The sequence below is a fragment of the Natator depressus genome, chromosome 8, assembly GCF_965152275.1.
Source record: "Natator depressus isolate rNatDep1 chromosome 8, rNatDep2.hap1, whole genome shotgun sequence".
In the NCBI taxonomy this organism is placed as follows: domain Eukaryota; kingdom Metazoa; phylum Chordata; order Testudines; family Cheloniidae; genus Natator; species Natator depressus.
The window spans coordinates 106,712,086-106,733,193 of NC_134241.1; the positions used below are offsets into that span (position 1 = coordinate 106,712,086).

The 21,108-nt window shown below is 54.5% G+C and overlaps 1 protein-coding gene across 1 annotated transcript in view; it reads right to left on the reverse strand.

The window, feature by feature from the left end:
- Nucleotides 1–391: 391 nt before the first annotated feature.
- The window catches only part of TIE1 (tyrosine kinase with immunoglobulin like and EGF like domains 1), a 46,281-nt gene continuing 25,564 nt past the window's right edge, over nucleotides 392–21,108 (reverse strand). Inside the window, exons 9-23 of the mRNA XM_074961952.1 lie at nucleotides 20,753–20,897; nucleotides 17,793–17,951; nucleotides 16,485–16,622; nucleotides 15,615–15,905; nucleotides 12,320–12,610; nucleotides 11,154–11,347; nucleotides 10,736–10,946; nucleotides 8,289–8,399; nucleotides 7,910–8,100; nucleotides 6,670–6,783; nucleotides 6,245–6,315; nucleotides 5,762–5,802; nucleotides 2,819–2,915; nucleotides 2,358–2,457; nucleotides 392–1,507 (exon numbers count right to left, since the gene is read on the reverse strand). Coding sequence (XP_074818053.1) covers nucleotides 1,436–1,507; nucleotides 2,358–2,457; nucleotides 2,819–2,915; nucleotides 5,762–5,802; nucleotides 6,245–6,315; nucleotides 6,670–6,783; nucleotides 7,910–8,100; nucleotides 8,289–8,399; nucleotides 10,736–10,946; nucleotides 11,154–11,347; nucleotides 12,320–12,610; nucleotides 15,615–15,905; nucleotides 16,485–16,622; nucleotides 17,793–17,951; nucleotides 20,753–20,897 — 2,226 coding nt within the window. The 3' untranslated portion in view covers nucleotides 392–1,435. The remainder of the gene's footprint in view (nucleotides 1,508–2,357; nucleotides 2,458–2,818; nucleotides 2,916–5,761; nucleotides 5,803–6,244; nucleotides 6,316–6,669; nucleotides 6,784–7,909; nucleotides 8,101–8,288; nucleotides 8,400–10,735; nucleotides 10,947–11,153; nucleotides 11,348–12,319; nucleotides 12,611–15,614; nucleotides 15,906–16,484; nucleotides 16,623–17,792; nucleotides 17,952–20,752; nucleotides 20,898–21,108) is intronic.

The window sequence follows — 21,108 nt, forward strand, 5'->3', positions numbered from 1 at the left end:
AATTCCATTGCTCTGCAGCATGGCCCAATGTCCCCGTGTAAGGAGGGTTTCTTTAGTTTGCTTGCCCCTGAAGAACCAGGCATGAGCCATGCCCTAGCCAGGATTCTGGGAGCGACGGGCCCATGCTCGGATCCAGAAAATTCCGTGCTCCTGAGACAGCCCAGGACACGGACGTCCTATGGCAGGTCAGGGAACACACAGGCACCAGTGGTGCAAGACCCAGTATCCCATTCCCTGCTCCCTGAGCCAGCCAGTTCCCCCACCCCAGCTGGCTTGGAGCCAGAGCCTCCCTAGCGGAAGTCAAACTAGACGATCCAAGTGTCCTTTCTAGACTTACAATCTGTGTTTCTATGAAAGCAAGTGAGAGAGGAAAGGCCCCAGCCCCTTCCCCAAACTCCTGAGCCAGCCAGTTCCTTGGACTTCCTTTATTAACTGTAAAGCACAAGTTGTGGCAGCCACTGGTCTCTGGCAGGTCAGAGAGGAGCCTGTGGCCAAGCCTGGAATATTTTACTCCTCCGTGGTGTTCTGAAGGCGAGCACTGGAATCCTTCCTCTCGGACTCCCCCAAATCGGCCCTGTCCCAGAGGGTCTCCAGCATCCGGGAGCAATGTTTGCACAGCTCTGCGTGCAGGTACAATGACCGCAAGGTGCCAAGCCAGGTCCAGCTGCACAGTGAGTCAGTTCTGAGAGCCCACGGGCAGAAGGGAAGCCAAGCAGCCACACACGAAACACCAAGGCTGGAGGTGGGGACGGTGGCTCTACATTTGCGGCTGTTTCCAAGTCTGTCCTTTACCCAGGACAAGTCTTTGTGCCTCTCGTAGGGCAGCAAAGGGCTGGTATCACATCCTCTAGCTTCAGAGAAGGCCCCAGTGTCCGTGGGCTCAAGGGGAGACAGACCTCCCTGCCTGTGTTCTCTGCCATGCACAGCACCTGGCTGCAGCAAGGATTGGGAGAGTGGGGAGGGGCATGAGACAGGGAGAGCCTGGCCCATTGGCTGGCCCTGCCACTAGTGCAGAGTTGCACTGCAGAGACCGGCAGAGAGGGCAGCAAGTGCAGGGCAGTCCTGTCTGAGTGGACTGCGGGGCAGAAGCTGCCGTTCAGTCAGGAACCTGGCTGCAGAGTATGGGGGGTATCGTGTTAACCAGAAACTGCCCCCAGGCAAGTTCCTGCTCCAGGACAAAGGGCAGTTCATAGAATCATAGAATATCAGGGTTGGAAGGGACCTCGGGAGGTCATCTAGTCCAACCCCCTGCTCAAAGCAGGACCAATCCCCAATTAAATCCAGTTCCTTGTCTGCACACGAGCAGGCCATTTACAGCATGCCCCACATGGGGCAGAGGCCGTGTCCCTCCCCTGGCCTAGGCCAGCTGGTGTCCAAGTGCGGCAAGTAGGTGTGTGTTATTTACAGGGCTCCCGATGCTGTGCTCCACTCGCCCTCAGGCCTCCTCTGCTGTGGCGTCGATGCCAGCGTACGTGAAGTTCTCGAATAAGGCCATGTTCACATAGGCCTGGATGGGGAGAGACAGTGTCAGGCCTGGGGCTGGGTTAGAGCATCCTGCCCAGCACTCGCGTTCCCAGGACTCCCTGGTCCTGGTATCTGGACCCTGGCCTGCTCCTAGTGCTGTCTCGGTGATTCCCCATGTCTAAGCGAACGCGGTAGGGCTGAACACCTTGTGAGTGGGGTTTGGCTTTGTGCCCCTTGGCCTGAGCTAAGGCTTGGAGCTGCTCCTCTCTTAGCCAGGAGGGGGCAGTGTTCTCCCCAGAGTCCCTTGCAGTCTGGGTCTGGGCTGCGGCTGCGCTCGGTTAGGTTCAGAACAGGGAGTAGAGCTGGTGTTCCCTGCCAATCCCAGGCAGGATGGGGCACTGGGCAGAGTGGGACTGTCCCCACAGCATGTCCCTCCAGAGCAGGGCTGTCCCCACGCTACGCGCCTCGTCCGGCTGTGAGTGTCCTGCTACAAAGCTTCCTGGGCTCTGGCTTGGAGATGAGGCCCCCAGGTATGTGGCAGGGCTCAGAGCCCTGCTCCCCGATGCCCTTCTGAGGAAGGAGATTGCAAAGCCCCTAGAATTTCCCCAGCATCAGAGCAGTTCCCGTGTGGCACAGTCAGATTTACATCATTGCCCAGCAGCTGCCAACATGGGGCATGGCCAGGGAAAGGAGCTACAGCAGCTCTGCAATCCAGCTGGTCCTGGCTGCTGGAAAAGCTCATTAGAGCCCTGGAGTGGCAGTTACTGTGATGGGGCTGCCCCCTAAGGCCATCCTTGCCTCCCCCTTGGGTGCAGCCCTGCTGCAGGGGCTGAATACAGCCCTGAGGGAGGGATAGAGCTGAAGCCAGCCCTGCTGGGGCACAAGCAGACTACCTTCCTGGCCTCCAGCATCCGAATAAGTTGCATGGAGATCTGAGCGAAGGGCGGGCGCTCGTAGGGGCGGTCTCGCCAGCACTGCTTCATCAGCTCATACCTAGGAGAGAGGGCACAGCAGGACCTGTGTCAGTGCAGACAGGACATGGGGGAAGCATTGGTAGGGAAGGTGGCAAGCACCTGAGGCATAAGCAAGCTGCAGTAGGAGGGACAAAGGCAAGGGAACCCAGTGGGCTGCCCTACCATAGGTCATGGGTGGGGAGGCTGCCAGCTTTCCTGTTCCTAGTGCACAGGGATTACATCATGTGACGTAGCTCGTCCCCCAAGACACCAAGCAAACACAGAGGCCATGCAAAGAGGCCCCAGTTCCTGTGTGTGGCTGGTGCCCCATGGCCACAGCCTGTTTTCCTGGTCCCAGCAGGCCCAGTCAAGACAGACACGGCCAGCCAGATCCCACTTACACCTCGTCATCACAGTTGCGCGGCTTCTCCATACGATATCCCTGCGGCAGTTTCTCGTAGAGCTCGGCACATGTCATCCCGCAGTATGGAGTTCCTCCTGGGGGCAGAGCGCAGCACACACACTCATAAAGACATAAGAATGGCCATACTGGGTCAGACCAATGGTCCATCCAGCCCAGTATCCTGTGTTCCAACAGTGGCCAATGCCGGGGGGTTCAAGAGGAACGAACAGAATAGGACAACTGATCGAGTAATCCATTCCCTGTTGTCCAATTCCAGCATCTGGCAGTCAGAGGTTTAGGGGCTTCCAGAGTATGGGGTTGTGTCCCTGACCATCTTGGCTGATAGCCGTTGATGGATCTATCCTCCATGAATGTATCTATTTTTTTTTTTAACTCCATTATACTTTTGGCCTCCACAACATCCACAGATTTACTATGTGTTGTGTGAAGTAATACTTCCTTATCATTGTTTTAAACCTGCAGCCTAGTAATTTCATTGAGTGACCCCTAGTTCTTGTGTTAAGAAAAGGAGTAAATAACACTTCCTTATTCACTTTCTCCATACCAGTCATGATTTTATAGACCTCCATCGTCTCCCGCCTCAGTCATCTTTTTTCCAAGTTTAACAGTGGCAGTCTTTTTAATCTCTCCTCGTCTGGAAGCTGCTCCATATCCCTGATCATTTCTGTTGCCCTTCTCTGTCCTTTTTCCAATTCTAACATGTCTTTTTTTGAGATGGGGCAACCATCTATCCCTTTCCTAATGCTTCCTAACATTGCACATTGAGCAGATGTTTTCAGAGAAAGATCCACAATGACTCTAAGATCTCTTGCTTGAGTGGTAGCAGCTAACTTAGACCCCACCATTTTATATGTATAGTTGGGATTATATTTCCAGTGTGCATGGCTTTGCATTTATCAATATTGAATGTCATCTGCCATTTTGTTGCCCAGTCACTCAGTTTTGCGAGACCCCTTTGTAACTCTTTGCAGTCTGCTTCAGACTTAGCTATCCTGAGTAATTTTATATCATCTGCAAACTTTGCCACCTCACTCTCTACCTCTTTTTCCAGATCATTTATTAACATGTTGAACAGCACTGGTCCCAGTACAGACCCTTGGGAGACCCCACTTTTTACCTCTCCCTGGTCTGAAAACTGACCATTTATTCATACCCTTTGTTTCCTGTCTTTTAACCAGTTACTGATCCGTGAGTATCCCCTCTTATTCCATATTATTAATCTTCCCTCTTATTCCATAACTGCTTAATTTCCTTAAGAGCCTTTGGTGAGGGACTTCGCTAGAGGCCTTCTGAAATCCAAGTCCACTGGATCCCCCTTGTCCACATGTTTGCTGACTCCTTCTAACAATTCTAATAGATTGGTGAGGCACGATTTCCCTTTACAAAAACCATGTTGATTCTTCCCCAACATATCGTGCTCATCTAGCTGTCTGATAATTCTGTTCTTTACTATAGTTTCAACCAATTTGCCTGACACTGAAGTTAGGCTTATGGGCCTGTAATTACCAGGATCGCCTCTGGAGCCTTTTTAAAAAATCTGCATTCCATTACCTGCCCTCCAGTCATCTGGTGCAGAGGCTGATTTAAGAAGTTGGTTACATATCACAGTTATTAGTTCTGCAGTTTCATATCCGAGTTCCTTCAGAACTCTTGGATGAATATCATCTGGTCTTAGTGACTTATCATTGTTTAATTTATCCATTTGTTCCAAAACCTTCTCTATCGCTGCCTCAATCTGGGACAGTTCCTCAGATTTGTCACCTAAAAAGAATGGCTCAGGTGTGGGAATCTCCCTCACATCCTCTGCTGTGAAGATCAATGCAAAGAATTTATTTATCTTCTCAACAACGGCCTTGTCTTCCTTGAGTGCTCCTTTAGCACCTTGCTTAGTCCAGTGGCCCAATAACTATTTGGCAGGGTTCCTGCTTCTGGTGTACTTTAAAAAAAATTTGCGGTTATTTTTTGCTAGTTGCTCTTCATGGCCACGACAGCACCTAGCTAGTGGGTGCCCACAGACTCAGAACCCACAGCACTGGGAACATGTTCAACACTGGAGTTACTGTCAGGACTGGCCTGACTCGGGACAGGCTGGCTCAGGGATTAGAGCTCGATCCCAGGACTCAGGTTCATGTCCCTGCTCCATGATTGCTCCCTGCATGACCGTGGGCAAGTCACCTGGTCTCTCTGGCACAGATCCTCCAACGCATGTAGCCATTGGCTGTACTGAGAGCCAGGTGCCTGAATGCCCTGGAGGGTCCATGCCTCTGTCCCCATCTGTACCATGGGGATAAATCTGCCCCAGACGGTGCAGCACTCATACACTATGGTGGGGAGCTACAGACGGATCAAAGAGAGAGCCCTGGTCTACACCCACCACTCAGGTGTTGCTCAGGGCTGTGGGGCAGCCACACATCGAGAGATGTCATTACGCTGACCTAAGACCAGGTGTAGACGCCGCGAGGTCGATGGTGACCTAGCGCCTGCCTCTTGAGGGAGTGGATCTAAAGCAGTGGGAAAGCCCTTCCGTGGCTGTCGCAAGTATCTCCAGGACAGTGCTGCAGCAGGGCTGCTGTAGCACTCAGAGCATGTCTACGCTATGACTCACGTGCCCAAGGCCCAGAGGAGGCAGCTCAGTGGAGACCCTATGCCAGCTCCTCAGCATGTGAGTTACTCCCTTGCCCCAATGGGTGCTTGGATCTGAGGGACCCTCCCGACTGGCACGGCCGTGCCATCGCACCCTCCGCTGGGCGGTGCTCAGTGAGGCATGTTCACGTTCCTTACTCAGACAACATTTCTGACATGAGCCAAGAGCTGCCTGCCAGAGCAATGGGAGAGAGGGCCAGGCTAGCTGGGCACACCTGTGCCGGACCCGCAGGTAGAACGGACGAACCTGGGGTGAGTTGTCTGGGCCGGTACTTACCCAGGCTGACAATCTCCCACAACAGCACCCCAAAGGACCACCTGAAAGAGAGACAGCGCTTGGGTCTCCAGCAGTGCCTCCCTCCCAGCCCCCTCGCCCAGTTCCTCAGGCTTGGTAGCATATTTGTCTGAGGGTTTTATTCTGGGACAGGAATGGGAGGGGCTGGGACTGCACCAGGGGAGGGGACCAGGAAGATGCAGGCACTGGAAATGGGGACAAGCTCTTTTGAGCCAGGACTGTGTCCTGGGGCTGAGCAAGGCCAGCGCAACAGGGCCCTGCTGTAAGAGGAATCCATGGGGCTGAGCACAACGAGCCTGGGCTGAGCAGGGGGATGGGCTAAAGGCTGGGAACAAGGCACGAGGAAGGTGTAGGAGCAGTAGCCCCTCCCGTGTCAGCAGGGAGGGGTCAGCTAACCACCTCCTACGTTGGCAGAGGGCTAACCCCATAGACATATCTACCACACAGACCGGGGGCAGGACTCACACATCACTCTTGGTGGTATACACGCTGTAGTTGAGGGACTCGATGGCCATCCAGCGAACTGGCAGGCGGCCCTGGGGAAAAAGACCAACTGTAATGAGCAGGGTAGTGGGGAAATGCCCCCCCATGGTCAAGGAAATGGGGGGGTAGGAAACAGCCACTCCCAACCCAACCAGGGGGGAGATCCAGGCTAGGGTACAGGTGCCACCCACCACCAAGTTGGGAGAGCCAGGGTAGGGAACAGCGGCCCCCAATCCAGGCAGCGGGAGCCATGGGTGGAGGGGGGTTCACAGCCTTGCTGTGGGACAGAACAGATCTTGCACTAGGACAGGGGCAATTACCGTAATTCTCCCTCGAGCTGTTGGATTGGGGCATTGCAACCTACGTCTGCCAAGGGCGCAGCGGGGAGCCCCTCACTCTGGACTCACCATGGTCTTCTTCACGTAGACCTCCTCCCCTCGGGAGAGGCCAAAGTCGGCAATCTTGGAAGCCAGGTTCTCCCCCACCAGAATGTTCCTGGCTGCCAGGTCCCTGTGAATGAACTGAGACAGCCATGGTGAGTGAGGGCTGGGCCTGTGTGGCCCCTCCTGGAGACAAGCTGGCCGGCCCCAGCTCGGCCCCAGCCTCCTGTTACTCCCAGCCCTGGAACACAGAACAGGGACCAGCTTTGGCGACAGGTGGGTGGGGGCGGGGGAGAGCAATGCAGCATTCACCCTCTGGGACTCTGCAGCTGGGAACGGGAAGGTGCTGGCGGGCCCTAGCCTCGGCGCTTTGGACATGCTGAGGGACAAAGCTGTTTTGCTTCCGGTCCAGCCCTCATCCCTGGGCACATCTAGGCCCCAGCTGCTGCTCCTAAGGACGCTGATGGCTGCAATGGATTCTGATCCGCTCTCCTGGATCCTGGGGAGTCTCCCCTGTGCCAGCTGGCTGAGCAGAGGGGAGGCAGCCAAGCTGCAGGTGGGTTCAGGAGGAAGCAGAAAGGAGCCTGGACTCAGCAGTGGTGGCTCCAAGTCCCTGGAAGTCAAAGTGCTGCACCGAGGACGGGCTGGGCTTTGGGGCGGCCCTCGGAAGAGGAGACCGGGGGCCTTTCACAGTCAGCACTGGGGAGTCAGGTGGCGGCTAAGCGTGGGAGGATGCTTCAGCAGGGCGGTGCCCGGCCCCCCGCATTCTGGGTCAGAGCATGGGTAGGTCACCTGGCTGCCCCGGAGACCTGTGCCCAGAAGGCTGCCGGCCAGCCACTGAGCAGCAGAGCTGCTGTCCGGGACAGGAGCAGGCACTGCCACGGCACCAGCTCCTCCATTCCCGTGCCCCACCGGCAGAACACATCACAGCCAATCAGAACGCAGGAGAGACCTATGCTCATTGGCTAGTTTGCCCCAGCTCTGTGTTCTTGTTGGTGGCAAGTGACCCGATGGGGCGTGGTAACGCTGCCTCACCACAGGCAGGCTGGGCTCCCGTGTCGCTGGGTCACAGCGCGGTGGCCACAGCTGGTGTGTTTCAGGGAGAGCCTGGAGCCAGACGCCTCGACTCCTGGTTCTGATACACAGATGTGCAGGCACCAACACCCCTCCCACGCTCGTGCACATGCACCACCGTGGCTATCATGGCTGCTGGTCGTGACAGAGCTTGGCATGTGCTCAGCACAGGCGGGGCGGGGGCGGGACACACCTGCTTCTCGCTCAGATACTGCATTCCCTTGGCCACATCGGAAGCAAACTGGAGGAGCTGCTGGGACGTGAGGGTAGATGCCGTCCCATGCTCCTTTGCGAAGGCCGGGTCAGTCTCTAGGACTCGGCTTTTCCGGAGGAAATCTAGCAGGTTCCCATAGGGAGCGTACTCAATAGCAATGTACAGGTAGCCTGAGGGACAAAGGAGGGAGACAGGCCTTCAGCATCCTGCAGTGGGTAGGGCAGGCAGGACTTTGCCCAGAGCAGAGAAGGAGGCAGTGAAGCAGGTATGGGGAGCAGTGCAGGGACCCCAGGAATAGTAGGGAAAACAGCCTGGCCCAGCCCACCCAGAGCAGCGGGGTGGGGGGGGAAGCTCCCACCTTTGTTCTCACAGGCCCCCAGCAGGTTGATGATATTGGGGTGGTGCCCCAGTTTGCACAGCACCTCCAGCTCCCCTGCAAAGTCCCGGTGGTCATTCTCTGACGCAAACTCTGAAACAAGCCAGGAGCAAATGCTGCAGTACAGGGGCCCAAGCCTCAGACACCCTCCCATCCTCAGCCACCCCCTTCTGCAGTCCCAGGCCAGAGACATCCCCAGCCACCCTCCTCTGCAGTCCCAGGCCAGAGACATCCCCCCATCCCCAGCCACCCCCCTCTGCAGTCCCAGGCCCGAGACTCTCATAGAATCATAGAATATCAGGGTTGGAAGGGACCCCAGAAGGTCATCTAGTCCAACCCCCTGCTCGAAGCAGGACCAATTCCCAGTTAAATCATCCCAGCCAGGGCTTTGTCAAGCTTGACCTTAAAAACCTCTAAGGAAGGAGATTCTACCACCTCCCTAGGTAACGCATTCCAGTGTTTCACCACCCTCTTAGTGAAAAAGTTTTTCCTAATATCCAATCTAAACCTCCCCCATTGCAACTTGAGACCATTACTCCTCGTTCTGTCATCTGCTACCATTGAGAACAGTCTAGAGCCATCCTCTTTGGAACCCCCTTTCAGGTAGTTGAAAGCAGCTTTCAAATCCCCCCTCATTCTTCTCTTCTGCAGACTAAACAATCCCAGCTCCCTCAGCCTCTCTTCATAAGTCATGTGCTCTAGACCCCTAATCATTTTTGTTGCCCTTCGCTGGACTCTCTCCAATTTATCCACATCCTTCTTGTAGTGTGGGGCCCAAAACTGGACACAGTACTCCAGATGAGGCCTCACCAGCGTCGAATAGAGGGGAACGATCACATCCCTCGATCTGCTCGCTATGCCCCTACTTATACATCCCAAAATGCCATTGGCCTTCTTGGCAACAAGGGCACACTGTTGACTCATATCCAGCTTCTCGTCCACTGTCACCCCTAGGTCCTTTTCCGCAGAACTGCTGCCTAGCCATTCGGTCCCTAGTCTGTAGCGGTGCATTGGATTCTTCCATCCTAAGTGCAGGACCCTGCACTTATCCTTATTGAACCTCATCAGATTTCTTTTGGCCCAATCCTCCAATTTGTCTAGGTCCTTCTGTATCCTATCCCTCCCCTCCAGCGTATCTACCACTCCTCCCAGTTTAGTATCATCTGCAAATTTGCTGAGAGTGCAATCCACACCATCCTCCAGATCATTTATGAAGATATTGAACAAAACCGGCCCCAGGACCGACCCCTGGGGCACTCCACTTGACACCGGCTGCCAACTAGACATGGAGCCATTGATCACTACCCGTTGAGCCCGACAATCTAGCCAGCTTTCTACCCACCTTATAGTGCATTCATCTAGCCCATACTTCCTTAACTTGCTGACAAGAATATTGTGGGAGACCGTGTCAAAAGCTTTGCTAAAGTCAAGAAACAATACATCCACTGCTTTCCCTTCATCCACAGAACCAGTAATCTCATCATAAAAGGCGATTAGATTAGTCAGGCATGACCTTCCCCAGCCACCCCCCTCTGCAGTCCCAGGCCCGAGACTCTCATCCCCAGCCACCCCCTCTGCAGTCCCAGGCCAGAGACTCTCGTCCCCAGCGCCTCTCCCCTCCACAGTCCCAGGCTGGAGACACCCTCCCATCCCCAGCCACCCCCCTCTGCAGTCCCAGTCCCGAGACTCTCATCCCCAGCCACCCCCCTCTGCAGTGCCAGGCCCGAGGCTCCAGTCCCCAGCCACCCCCCTCTGCAGTCCCAGGCCTGAGGCTCCTGTCCACAGCCACCCCTTTCTGCAGCCCTGAGGTAACCTCCTCCACCCCTCGGCCAGATGTGACTCTTAAAACTAGGCAGCTGGCACCACACCCCCCCGCAGGCGCACACCATCAGCACCAGCTCCCATCCCCTCTGGCACCCTCCTGGGTGGGTGCAAACCTCCATCACCCCTCCACCTACCTCTGAGACACCCTCCCACATGGGTACAAACCTTCAGCACTGCCCTTCCCCCCCCAATGGGTGCAAAACACCAGAAACCGTCTCCCCAAGGTGCTCTCCTGGGTGGGTGCAAACTCCTAACCCCCCCCCCCCCGAAACCCTCTTGGGTGGGCGCAAACCATCGGCACCCCCACACACAGGTGTCCAAGCTATTCCCATTCAGATAGTGTTTGGGGGACATGCATTGGGCACTTCTTGGATTTGGACTTGGCCCCACATCTGGGCTCTGTGGGGCCCTTCAGGCAGCCCCGTGAGGCTGCTCAGTATCTCAGATGCTTGAGGCTGTCTGTCCCAGTACCTGGAGCAAACTCCAGCTTGGCCCTGGGGCCCAGCTCAGGGTTCAGGGATCCCTGCCAGGTGAGTACATTGTCCTTAACCCTCTTGCCATTCATCCCTCCCTCCTGGGCCCCAAGCAGGCACAGGCTCACTTACCTTTCAGCATCTTGATGGCTGCATTCATTTTCAGGCCGTCCTTTTTGATCATTGCCCTGATGACCTGCCCGAAGTTCCCCTCTCCAATCATATCCTCAAATTTGATGTCCTCCCACTCCAGGATGGGATAGCTGAGGGGCTCAGGCTGGGGCTTTGGCCGGCGGGTCAGGGTCAGGGTCCCTGAGTTGAACTGCAGGATGGTCTCTTCCCCCTGACAAACAGGTAAGGGGGAAGTTAATGATTTCTGGCCCCCAAGGAATCCAAAACAGTGGTCTGAGCAGGGCTGGGGGTGGTGGTGTGTGTGCGCGAGGCATGCTTCACCCTGCCCATGGCACACTAGGGCTAAAGACCAGGCTGGGACATGGGGATTCAGGGCGCCTGGCTGTGGGTCTGACGAGGCAAAGGCAGCATTACTCACTGAGCCAGACTGGTAGGTGAAGGTCCGGCGCCGGTGAAAAAAATTCTTCTTGATAAGGAAAAGTGCCAAGAGGGCAAAAAGGATGGTGAGGCAGGTGACGGACACGGAGCCGATGATGGCCAGGAGCAGCTGCTGGTCTATTCCCGAGGGCTGCATGTCCTGGCTTTTCAGTCTGGGCACCTCGCTCAAGGCACCTGCAGGGAGGGAAGGGAACAGAGGGCTCATGGCTGTGCCAGGCTCAAGGTGTCAGATGCAACAGCTCCAGCCCGATGCAGCTCTTTGCACTGCTCCATGCACTGGGAAAACCCCTCTCCTCCTTGGCCGAGTACAGCACTGCAGCCCAATAGCAAAGGCCATGCAGCTAAGTGGCTGCAGCTGCCCCAGGCATTTCAGGGCTCTGCAGTTCACCTGCCCCAGGCATCACACCACATGACTGGAGCCATGACACCTTCCCAGCCCTGACGGCTACAGCTTATTTGCACCTGCACATACACTGATTTGCACAAGTGTTGCATGTTCCCCATGGTGCATTGAAATGAACTATGTTCTGGAAAGGGTGTTTTACTCCCCTTCAGTCTCTGCCCTTCCCTGCCCCCCAACCCCACTGACTTATTATTTCCTCCTGCTCCTCTCTTGCAAAATTCCCCTCCCTTCCTTGCTCTTTTTCACCTTCACTTTCTCTCTCGTGCCCATTTCTGCTTGGCCCTGCCTCCCCACACCAAAGACAACGTTCCAGCCCCAGGAGCTTTCCTGTCTCCACGCACCACAGCAGTGCTGCTGGGAGCAGCTCTCCTGTGGGCTCGCAGCTGATGTGGGGGGTCAGTGCCCGAGCTGCTCAGTGGGTCACACACCAGCGGAGAGGTGGTCACTGGTGACACTTTGGGGCATGGCACATCACCCACTAACTAGGCTTTTTGCAGGGCTGGACACAGAGCCAAGACTCCAAAGGGGCCTCCCAAGGGTCCTGTGTGTGTGGGGTGCCAGCTGGGCTGGCCCTGGCAATATGGCTCTGTGGGGGAGAGCGGGGGGAATGGAGACAGGTGCCAGGCCTCCAGCTGGGGTGGGGATCCAAGACGTAGGTCAGCAGAGAAGCTGGGATGGAGGGGGACTGCAGTCCCCACTCAGTTCAGCTCTTTCCTGGTGTGTCTCTGAAATATCCCACTTACCGTCACCAAGGGTCTCCGCCTTCACAGGCTCACTCCACTCCCCAGGCACGTGGGAGTTCGCTCGGACACGGAACTGGTACCATGTGCTGGCATTGAGCCCCCAGATGATCTTCGTGGTCTCCCCACCGCTGTCCGTGTCAACCCACTGAGGCTCACTGGCCCCACCCAGCTGCTGCAGCTCCACAATGTACTTACTGACACCCCCGTTGGGATACTCGGGGGCCTGCCAGGTGAGTTTGACGGTAGTGTCCGCGAGGGGCTCTGCGTGGAGAGACCTGGGGGAGGAGGGGCCTGGGACAAGGAGAGGAGGGAAATCAGTACCACAGGTAACATCTCCAGGGTTTGCGGCACCGGGCCTGGCTGTGCCCAGCCCCCAGCCTCAGCCACAGCAAAGGAGACTCCCTGGGCTGTGCAGGGCATGGGACCATGGAAAGGACATGTGTGCATGTGGGAGGGGGTGACAGTCAGTGGGCCACAGCAGAATAAACAGAGAAGGAAGAACAGTGGGATCACCCTTCAGACAGGTCCCCCCATTCAGGGGGGTGCAGAGGGGCGGGGTCGGAGACACGTGCCCCGTTCCCGGGGGCGGGGGCGGAGACGTGCGCCCCGTTCCCGGGGCTGGGGAAGAGGGGCGGTGCGGTGGGCATCTTGACTCCTGTTTGCTTTGACCGCTGAGGCTAGAGACAGAGCAGCCTGAGGGCTGCCTGGCTAGGAGGCTGGGAAATGCCAAGGCCGCGTTTCTAAATGCACACACGCCCGCACACATAGGGTGATGCGGGTCTGCGGCATGAAGAGGTGCAATCCCTGACCAATGGAGTTGGGCTGGGGAAAGCCCCAGGCTAGGCGCGGTTATTCTGGCAAAGCGTGCCTAGTGTAGACGTGGCTCAGCTTCATCTTTCAAGTCACCGCTCTTCATCTGCACTAAATGATACTCCCAGCTTGCAGTGCAGGACTGAGCCGATGCAGTGGGATGCAGTGCGCAGAACCAGCGACAGGAAATGGAGTGCTGGGGCATTGGCCGGACAGGGAGAGCAGCATGTTTGGGTGAGCAATGGCTGCCAACCTGAGTCAGCACCAACGCTAAATAGTTAGAAGGGATGGGACAGAGGAGGAGGCAGGGTCTAGTGGACGCTGACCACTGCCTCCCTTTGACCCAGCCGTGGTATGGGACAGGACCCACAATTAATCAATGGCTGGTCATTTTTTAAATTAACATTTTAATTTCTTTCTTCAGCACCACAGAAAGAGAGGAATGAGCAGGCTGGGTTGGGCCTGAGGTCTGTGTAGCCTACTCGCCTGTCTCTTGACCATAGCCAGCCCAGGAGCTTCAGAGGACAGTGTAAAAACCTCACAGCAGGCACGTGTAGGATAGTGTGCCCTCCATGAAGGTCTCAGCCTGCTCCTTAATGGTCAGAGATTGACTTAAGGCCCAAAGCAGGGTTCTATCTCCCTTCCAAAAACCCTTTTACACATTAACTGTAATACCTGTGCATATTACTGATAGCCATAGAAATGTCCAACCCCTCTTTGAATCTTCCTATATTCTTGGCCTCAATGTGATCCAGTGCCCGTGAGTTCCACAGTCTAATTACAGTATCCCAAAGTCATGCAGAAATTGGTGATTGTCACCTCTAGGGGGCACTGTTACCTGACAGCAGGAAGACTAACCTCTCCAAAGCACAGTTAGCTGAAGTGGGAGCAGTATCTCCAAATCTGCACGTGCCCTGGGGACAACTCACTGCAGTTTATTTTAAGGTGAGGTGACTTGTAGAAAAGTCCCTTCTCTAAACAATAGGGAAATTCAGTGCCCCAAAGACAAACTGCATCGGTCCTGCTTGGTACTTAAAGTGCCTACATGGGGAACAAATATTTAATAATGGGCTCTTCAATGTAGCAGAGAAAGGTCTAACACAGTCCAATGGCTGGAAGTTGAAGCTAGACAAATTCAGACTGGAAATAAAGTGTACATTTTTACTGGTGAGAGTAATTAACCTTCAGAACAATTTACCAAGGGTTGTGATGGATTCTCGTTAACTGACAATTTTTAAATCAAAATTGGATGTTTTTCTAAAAGCTCTGTTCTAGGAATTATTGTGGGGCAGGTCTCTGACCTGTACAGCACAGGACAGAGTAGATGATCACAATGGTCCCCTCTGGTGTAACTCCAAGGAGGTTGGTGCAGTGGCACCAGGGAAGAATTGAGCTGTTGTGTCTGCAAAGAATCAAACTGGGGATGGTCAGTGCTACAATTTTAGTCCTATTAAATGACACAAGGCTAAGGAACCACAGCAATTTCAGCCACAAATTACTGGGCTTGATGCAGGAATCACCGGTGAAATTCCATGGCTTGTGTTATTCATTATTTCATAGAACCATAGCATTAGACCACAAGGGTCACCTAGTCTAACCCCCGGCCACAATGCAGATTTGTATTAGAGTAGCAATCTGGGACGGTGGCCCTACTGTTCTAGTGCTGTACACACAGAGGGCAGGCAGTAGCCATGGAACAGGTGATTATGCAGCAGGAACCCACTCTGGGCCAAACAATTGTGGAAGAAAGAAAAGGAGACAGTGTTTCCCTCCTCAGGCAATCGGCCTAGGGAGTCATGGCTGCAGGGGCAGAGTGACATATGGAGCTGAACTGAAAGAGGTGCTGGATAATAGTTTTATGCCTAATAACACTGGCAACTAGATACTAAAGGCTGGTCTGCACTGAGAACTTAATCAGCACAGCTACATCTCTCAGGGACATGAAACCTAACCCCTGTCGATCTAGCTACCATCTCTCGGGGAGGTGGATTATTACACTGATGGGAGAGCCCCTCCCGTAGGCACTACCTATCCTGACACTGGAGAGCTCAGCTGTGCCTCCGGGGCGGTTCACGAGCAGACATACCTAAGACAAAAGAATAAGCCTCATGCTTCAAGATACCAGCTGATCCCTACCCAGGCCAGGAAAGATTTCCCCCTCCCCATGTCAGGCTAAGCTATTTACATATGCACGACTGTACCATGAGCCAGGTGCATCATGGGTTTTTTGCCTCTTTCTGAGACGTCAGGTATTGGCCATTTTCCCTGAAATAAGCAGGCAGAAGAGCCCAATGGACCAGTAGTCTGATCTTGTGTGGCAAATTCTATGGATCGGATCCCCAGCCAGTGTATCTCCATTCAATGGGACTATGCTGATCTACGCCAGCTGAGCAGCTGGCCCCACGTCCCTATGACAGACAGTTCCCTCCCTTTGCTCCTGACAGTGCTGGTTCTGCAGGGGCAGGAGGGGCAGTTGGTTACCTACCTTTGCTGTTGATCATGACCTTGTAGAGGTCAGATGGAGGGCCCAGGCTGGTGCAGTGATAGACGAACACTTCCAGGCCATACTCCTTGTTGAACTCTAGGTTACGGATGCGGGCAGAGTGCACAAACATGGAGGTTATATTAATCTCCCGGACAAGCACTTTTGCTGAGTCCAAGAGACGTACAACGAAACCATTTGCTGGCTCGTAGTTATTTGGTAAGTTCCAATTAACATGAAGCGTGTTCTTCCCCTCTACCGACCAGCCTTCGATCACAGGCTTGGCTGTGGGTTCTGTCAGAGACACAAGGTGGGGGAGGTAATATCTTTACTGAACCAACGCCTGTGAAAACCAGACAGCAAATTCACTGTGGGCCAGTCCACATTCACTGTAGGCTCCAGGGCCTGGCAGAACCCTACGCTTGTATCAAGGCTGGATCCTGAGGGGGTGGGAACTCCCCAATACATTCAGACTGGACTCAGCACGGGCCCGGACTCTCCGATCAGCTGGAACAGAGTTGATTAAATCAGAGAAATTCCAAGAAAACGGGGAGTGGGTCAGGATGGACTGGACTGGACAGGGTTAAACCTCATTGGGTTGACTCAGAGCAGGGTGAATTAGGTGAGATTCATGGAGCAAATGGCTTGTTGTGAATTAAACCACACGTGTGCAGAGCCCAGGACAACAGGGCCTGATCCCTGATTGGAAGCTCTAGACACTGGTGCAGTATAAATCAGTAACCAATGGATGAATTCACCCAGCTCTAGTCCTGGTGGTTCTTGGGGAGGGCAGGGCCAGGCATACCCATTCTGTAGTATTTTTATTTGGGGGATTCCTTTCCTGTCTGTCCCCAGTCCCTGCCAGGCACTCACCTTGACACTCTGTCACCATGACTGCCTGCGGCCCTATGGCACCTTCCCCTTTGTCACCAGGGCGAGTCAGCTGCACTTTGACCAGGTAGGCGGTGACTGGCCGTAGGTTCATGAGTGTGATGTTTTCACTGTTGTCAACTGTTGATTACAGAGGATCCTGTTAAACTGAAGCCATATGACTGGCAGGCTTGTTCCGTGCTGCGACACAGCTTCTGTTCCTCCCGGAGCCCATCGCAGGCTGAGCACTGGCAGCAGGATGTCCCCGGCTGGCCCGCTGCCTCTTCCCTCCCGAAAGCTCCCTGGGCCCAGCTGTTAGCAATATGCAACATGGACCTGCTGGATCCCAGCATCTCAGCCCTAGCCTATCGCCGCCCGCTATTCAGCTTGCTCCCTTTTGCTTCTCCAGTTAGACCATTCCCACTGGGACTTAGGATTTCCCCTGGTGCTATGAGAATGCACTGTTGGGAGAAGCTAGTGCTTGGAGTGCCCGACGCCCAGTATCTTAGGGCTGGAGCTCAGAACAGAATCTGGGTCAGCACCAGCCCCGTTCCTAGGAACGAGAAGCTGTTCACAGAGCAGCACATTTGATTCCGGTCATGGTGCTGCCAGGCCTCCCCCATAGGCAGCCATGCCCCAACCTGTGCCCAGGAAAGCCCTGACTGCACTCTTGGCCTTGCACAGATTGAACATGCTCCCTGCAGCGCCACGCACTCTGCTTTCTCCTACAGGCCCCTGAAGAGATTCCCTGTGCTGTGGCAGCCAGGGCAAGGCAGAGTGGGATTAGAGCTGGAGGCAGTGGAGGGGACCTCCCGGGAGTGCTGAGGAAAATGGCGAGGGGAGAACTGGCTGAGCGAAGCCCTCACTTGCCCTATCCCTCTCTGGCTAGGGTTGGAGTTTCTGGAGCACGGGTTCTTGGCCTGTGTCCAGCCAGGCATGTTGTCAGTGGCTTCTGAGCCACTGCTGCAGTCATGATGTGGCATCACCTGTCAATCTCTATGCAGCAATGGGTTCTGCTGGTTTTCACTCAGCCTGCGAGGGTCTTCATTGGCTTTACTGACCTGCTAGCTCAGAAGCAGCAGCAGCTGGCTCAGGCCTCCCAAGGGTAGGAGTTTCCTTGTTGTAAAATCAATCGTGGCCAAATTTGAGCATGACACCAAAATCGGAGCAGTAGCAAATACAGGGAAGAAAGCATCAAGTGGCAGAGAGACACGAGGGGTCAGTCCTGCAGGCAGTGGGGCAAGAGGCAGAGCGGTCGCCCCTGTGACTCTGATCCTGCCCCAAATGTCCCTTGCGAGCTGACTCCCTTACCCACAATGGATGACCATGGTGAGGTGTTGTCCTTGGGCTTGTAGAGCAGTTTGATGGAGGTGACTGGGCCGTCACCAGAGAATCCATCCACTGGGGAAACGACAAGCTGCCGACTCTGCTTGGCTAGCAGCTGGGGAGGGCTCAGTGGCACTGGAGGGACTGCAGGCAAAGAACAGAACCAACATCAATAAACCCAGCACAAACGTGAAGGAAGAAGGAACAAAGCATTGTTTAACATGGACACTTGGCCACATTGACCTGCTGGTCAGCCCTAGCCCAGGCTTGTCTGATACTAACCCTTTCCTTGGTAGTCTAGGGGAACCTCATGATCCCAGAGTCTCTGCCATCAGTACCATGATGGGACATGCCTCACCCCACTGACGGAAAGGCTAACCCGGGTTCTTGCACTCAGGCAGCGCCAGCTAGGGGTACGTGCAGAATCTGCTCCACCTGGAGAAGGGGAGCTTAAAAAGGCAACACTGCTGCTGCGAGTGGTGGTGGGGGCTTGCCCAGGAGGAGAGGGTGCTAAGGACTGCCGGTGAGCTCCAGCAGCCAGGGCAGCCCAGCCGGGACAGTGGCTGTCCTTTCCTCCCACCTGCCCTTGTCTGGGGGCAGACTGACACCTCACATGGGCCAGGGGCCCTGGAAAGCAGCTCCCCACAATAACCAGTGGTGAGACCTGGGGAACATCACCAGGGACTAGAGGGAACTGGACTCACAAGGGACCATAGGAGTGAACTAAACTGCCAGGAGCAGTGAGATTGCCCGAGTTGCTGGAGTTCTTAGAGGGGACCCAGGGGCAAGAGATGGAAAGATTCTACAGCTAAGACCAGGCAGAGGGTCGGCCAGCTACAAGCACACTATGCTGGTTCCCGTAACTGTGACAACGCCAACTGCTCCCCAGAGGCAGAGGGCAGCCCTGGACCTCCCCCGTGCTGAGCTCAGGCCTGGGGAGCCTGCCTTGGCCTGCGGGGAGATGGACGTCTTTGGCAGTGGAGACTCCACCTCTCTCTAGTTCCTCTTGTAAGCGGAGTCTGAATGAGCTCTTCCCTAACATCTAGTGGTGAGCTGTGTAAAAAGACTTCAGGAGGTGATCTCATTTGCATGGACACACCCACCCTGCCTAGGCACTCAGCATGATGGGATTGCTTGCCCAAAGGATCACTTGTGGCTGATGCTGGATCCCCAGTCTCCTTGTTATTGGGGCAGGAGTAATAAAGCGTTGTTATCCTTGTTGTGTGAATTGAGGACAGCAGAACTATACTTGGCATACCCCAATGGAGGGACTCACCCTCAACGGAAAAGCACTCACTAGGCAGGAGATATGGGTTCTAAAACCCAAAGACAGGTTTCAGAGTAACAGCCGTGTTAGTCTGTATTCGTAAAAAGAAAAAAGAAAAGGAGTACTTGTGGCACCTTAGAGACTAACCAGTTTATTTGAGCATGAGCTTTCGTGAGCTACAGCTCACTTCATCGGATGCATAGCATATTGTGGAAACTGCAGAAGACATTATATACACACAGAGACCATGAAACAAAACTTCCTCCCACCCCACTGTCCTGCTCGTAACAGCTTATCTAAAGTGATCATCAAGGAGGGCCATTTCCAGCACAAATCCAGGTTTTCTCACCCTTCCCCCCCCCCCCCCCAACAGACACACATACAAACCAGCAGGAGAGTGAGTTTGTATGTGTGTCTGTTGGGGGGGGGGGGGAAGGGTGAGAAAACCTGGATTTGTGCTGGAAATGGCCCTCCTTGATGATCACTTTAGATAAGCTGTTACGAGCAGGACAGTGGGGTGGGAGGAAGTTTTGTTTCATGGTCTCTGTGTGTATATAATGTCTTCTGCAGTTTCCACAATATGCTATGCATCCGATGAAGTGAGCTGTAGCTCACGAAAGCTCATGCTCAAATAAACTGGTTAGTCTCTAAGGTGCCACAAAAACCCAAAGAGTAGAGGAAAGTTGTGGATAGGTATTTGTATTATGTAGGTCTGTTTAAGAGTCTGAAACACAATTTAAACCTTTTTGTCTTCACTGTATAATAAAAGAACTAATTTGGACTCAATTAAGAGTCTTGTTATATGCTACAGAGCTAAAATCATTGATTACTAGATCTAAGTATTAGATCTACTTTGGGACAATGTTTATGGTACAAGAGACTACCCAGTGGGCACCAGCAGTGAGGACCCACCCTTCACCCCCCATTAAGAGCTGAAATCACTGAGAGCTGTGTTAAGTGGTGGGCCCAGAAGACATCTTGGTGAGCAGCTAGTAGAGAGTGTGGCCAGCAAGGTGGCAAGTGGCCAGCTGGGCACCTGGTGAAGAGGTGCGACCAGCAAGGTGGCTGGCGGAGAGAAGCGGCCAGATCAGAGCCCTGCAGAGAGGTGCAGCCGGTAAGCGAGTGCTCGAGCAGCGGAGCATGTAAGGTGCCTCCTTACTCCCCGCTTCCACCTCCCACCTCCAGGGTGGAAGGTGAATTCTGGAGATGAACCTCTGGACTCTGGGGCTGCACTGACCAAGGACAGCAACTGTGAGTGGGGTGCAGAGAAGGGACGGGCACGTTAAAGGGACTTTTTGGTTGCTAGACTTAAGACCCCGAGGAGAAAAGGACACTGCCCGACTTACTTGGGGGTGGGTCTTTTGCTCAGGGTTTATGTTTATGAACCTAGTTGTGGTGTTTTCCCAAATTAATGCTGAGTTACTCCTCTTTTTTTATTAAAAGTTTTTGCTGCACTCAGACTCTGTGCTTGTGAGAGGGGAAGTATTGCCTCTTAGAGGCGCCCAGGGGGTGGTGTGTAATTGTCCCAGGTCACTGGGTGGGGACTTGAGCTGGTTTGCATTGTATTGTTGAAAAGGAACCCCTAGATATTGAACCTGGCCCTTATTGCTGCCAACTCGCATTGGCAGAAGGGTTACACTCTCAAACATCCCAGCTGTTCCCCCCCCGCTCCGCTCACCTTTGACATTGACCTTGACTCTCCTGCTGTCCTGTCCCCCGCTGGTGGAAACTCTGCACTCCCAGAGGCCAGTGTCCACCTTGGTGAGCACTGGCACCAGGAACTCAGAGGTGGTTTTGTCTGTTTCCATGATGGCTTTAATCGACTGGGTGGGAGAGAGAAGCTGTAGTTACCCATCCTAGGGCCACAGGCACCAGGCACAGCTGCAGTCAGATGGGTAGAACAGAGATGGCTGGGGTGGGGCAGAGGGATGCTGCTCAGGTTCCAGGCCCGAGCAGGCTCACGTTCAGGTTTGCAGCCATGGCGCACTCGATGGGGCTACACAGGCCTAGGGATTTGGGGCAAATACCAGCTTG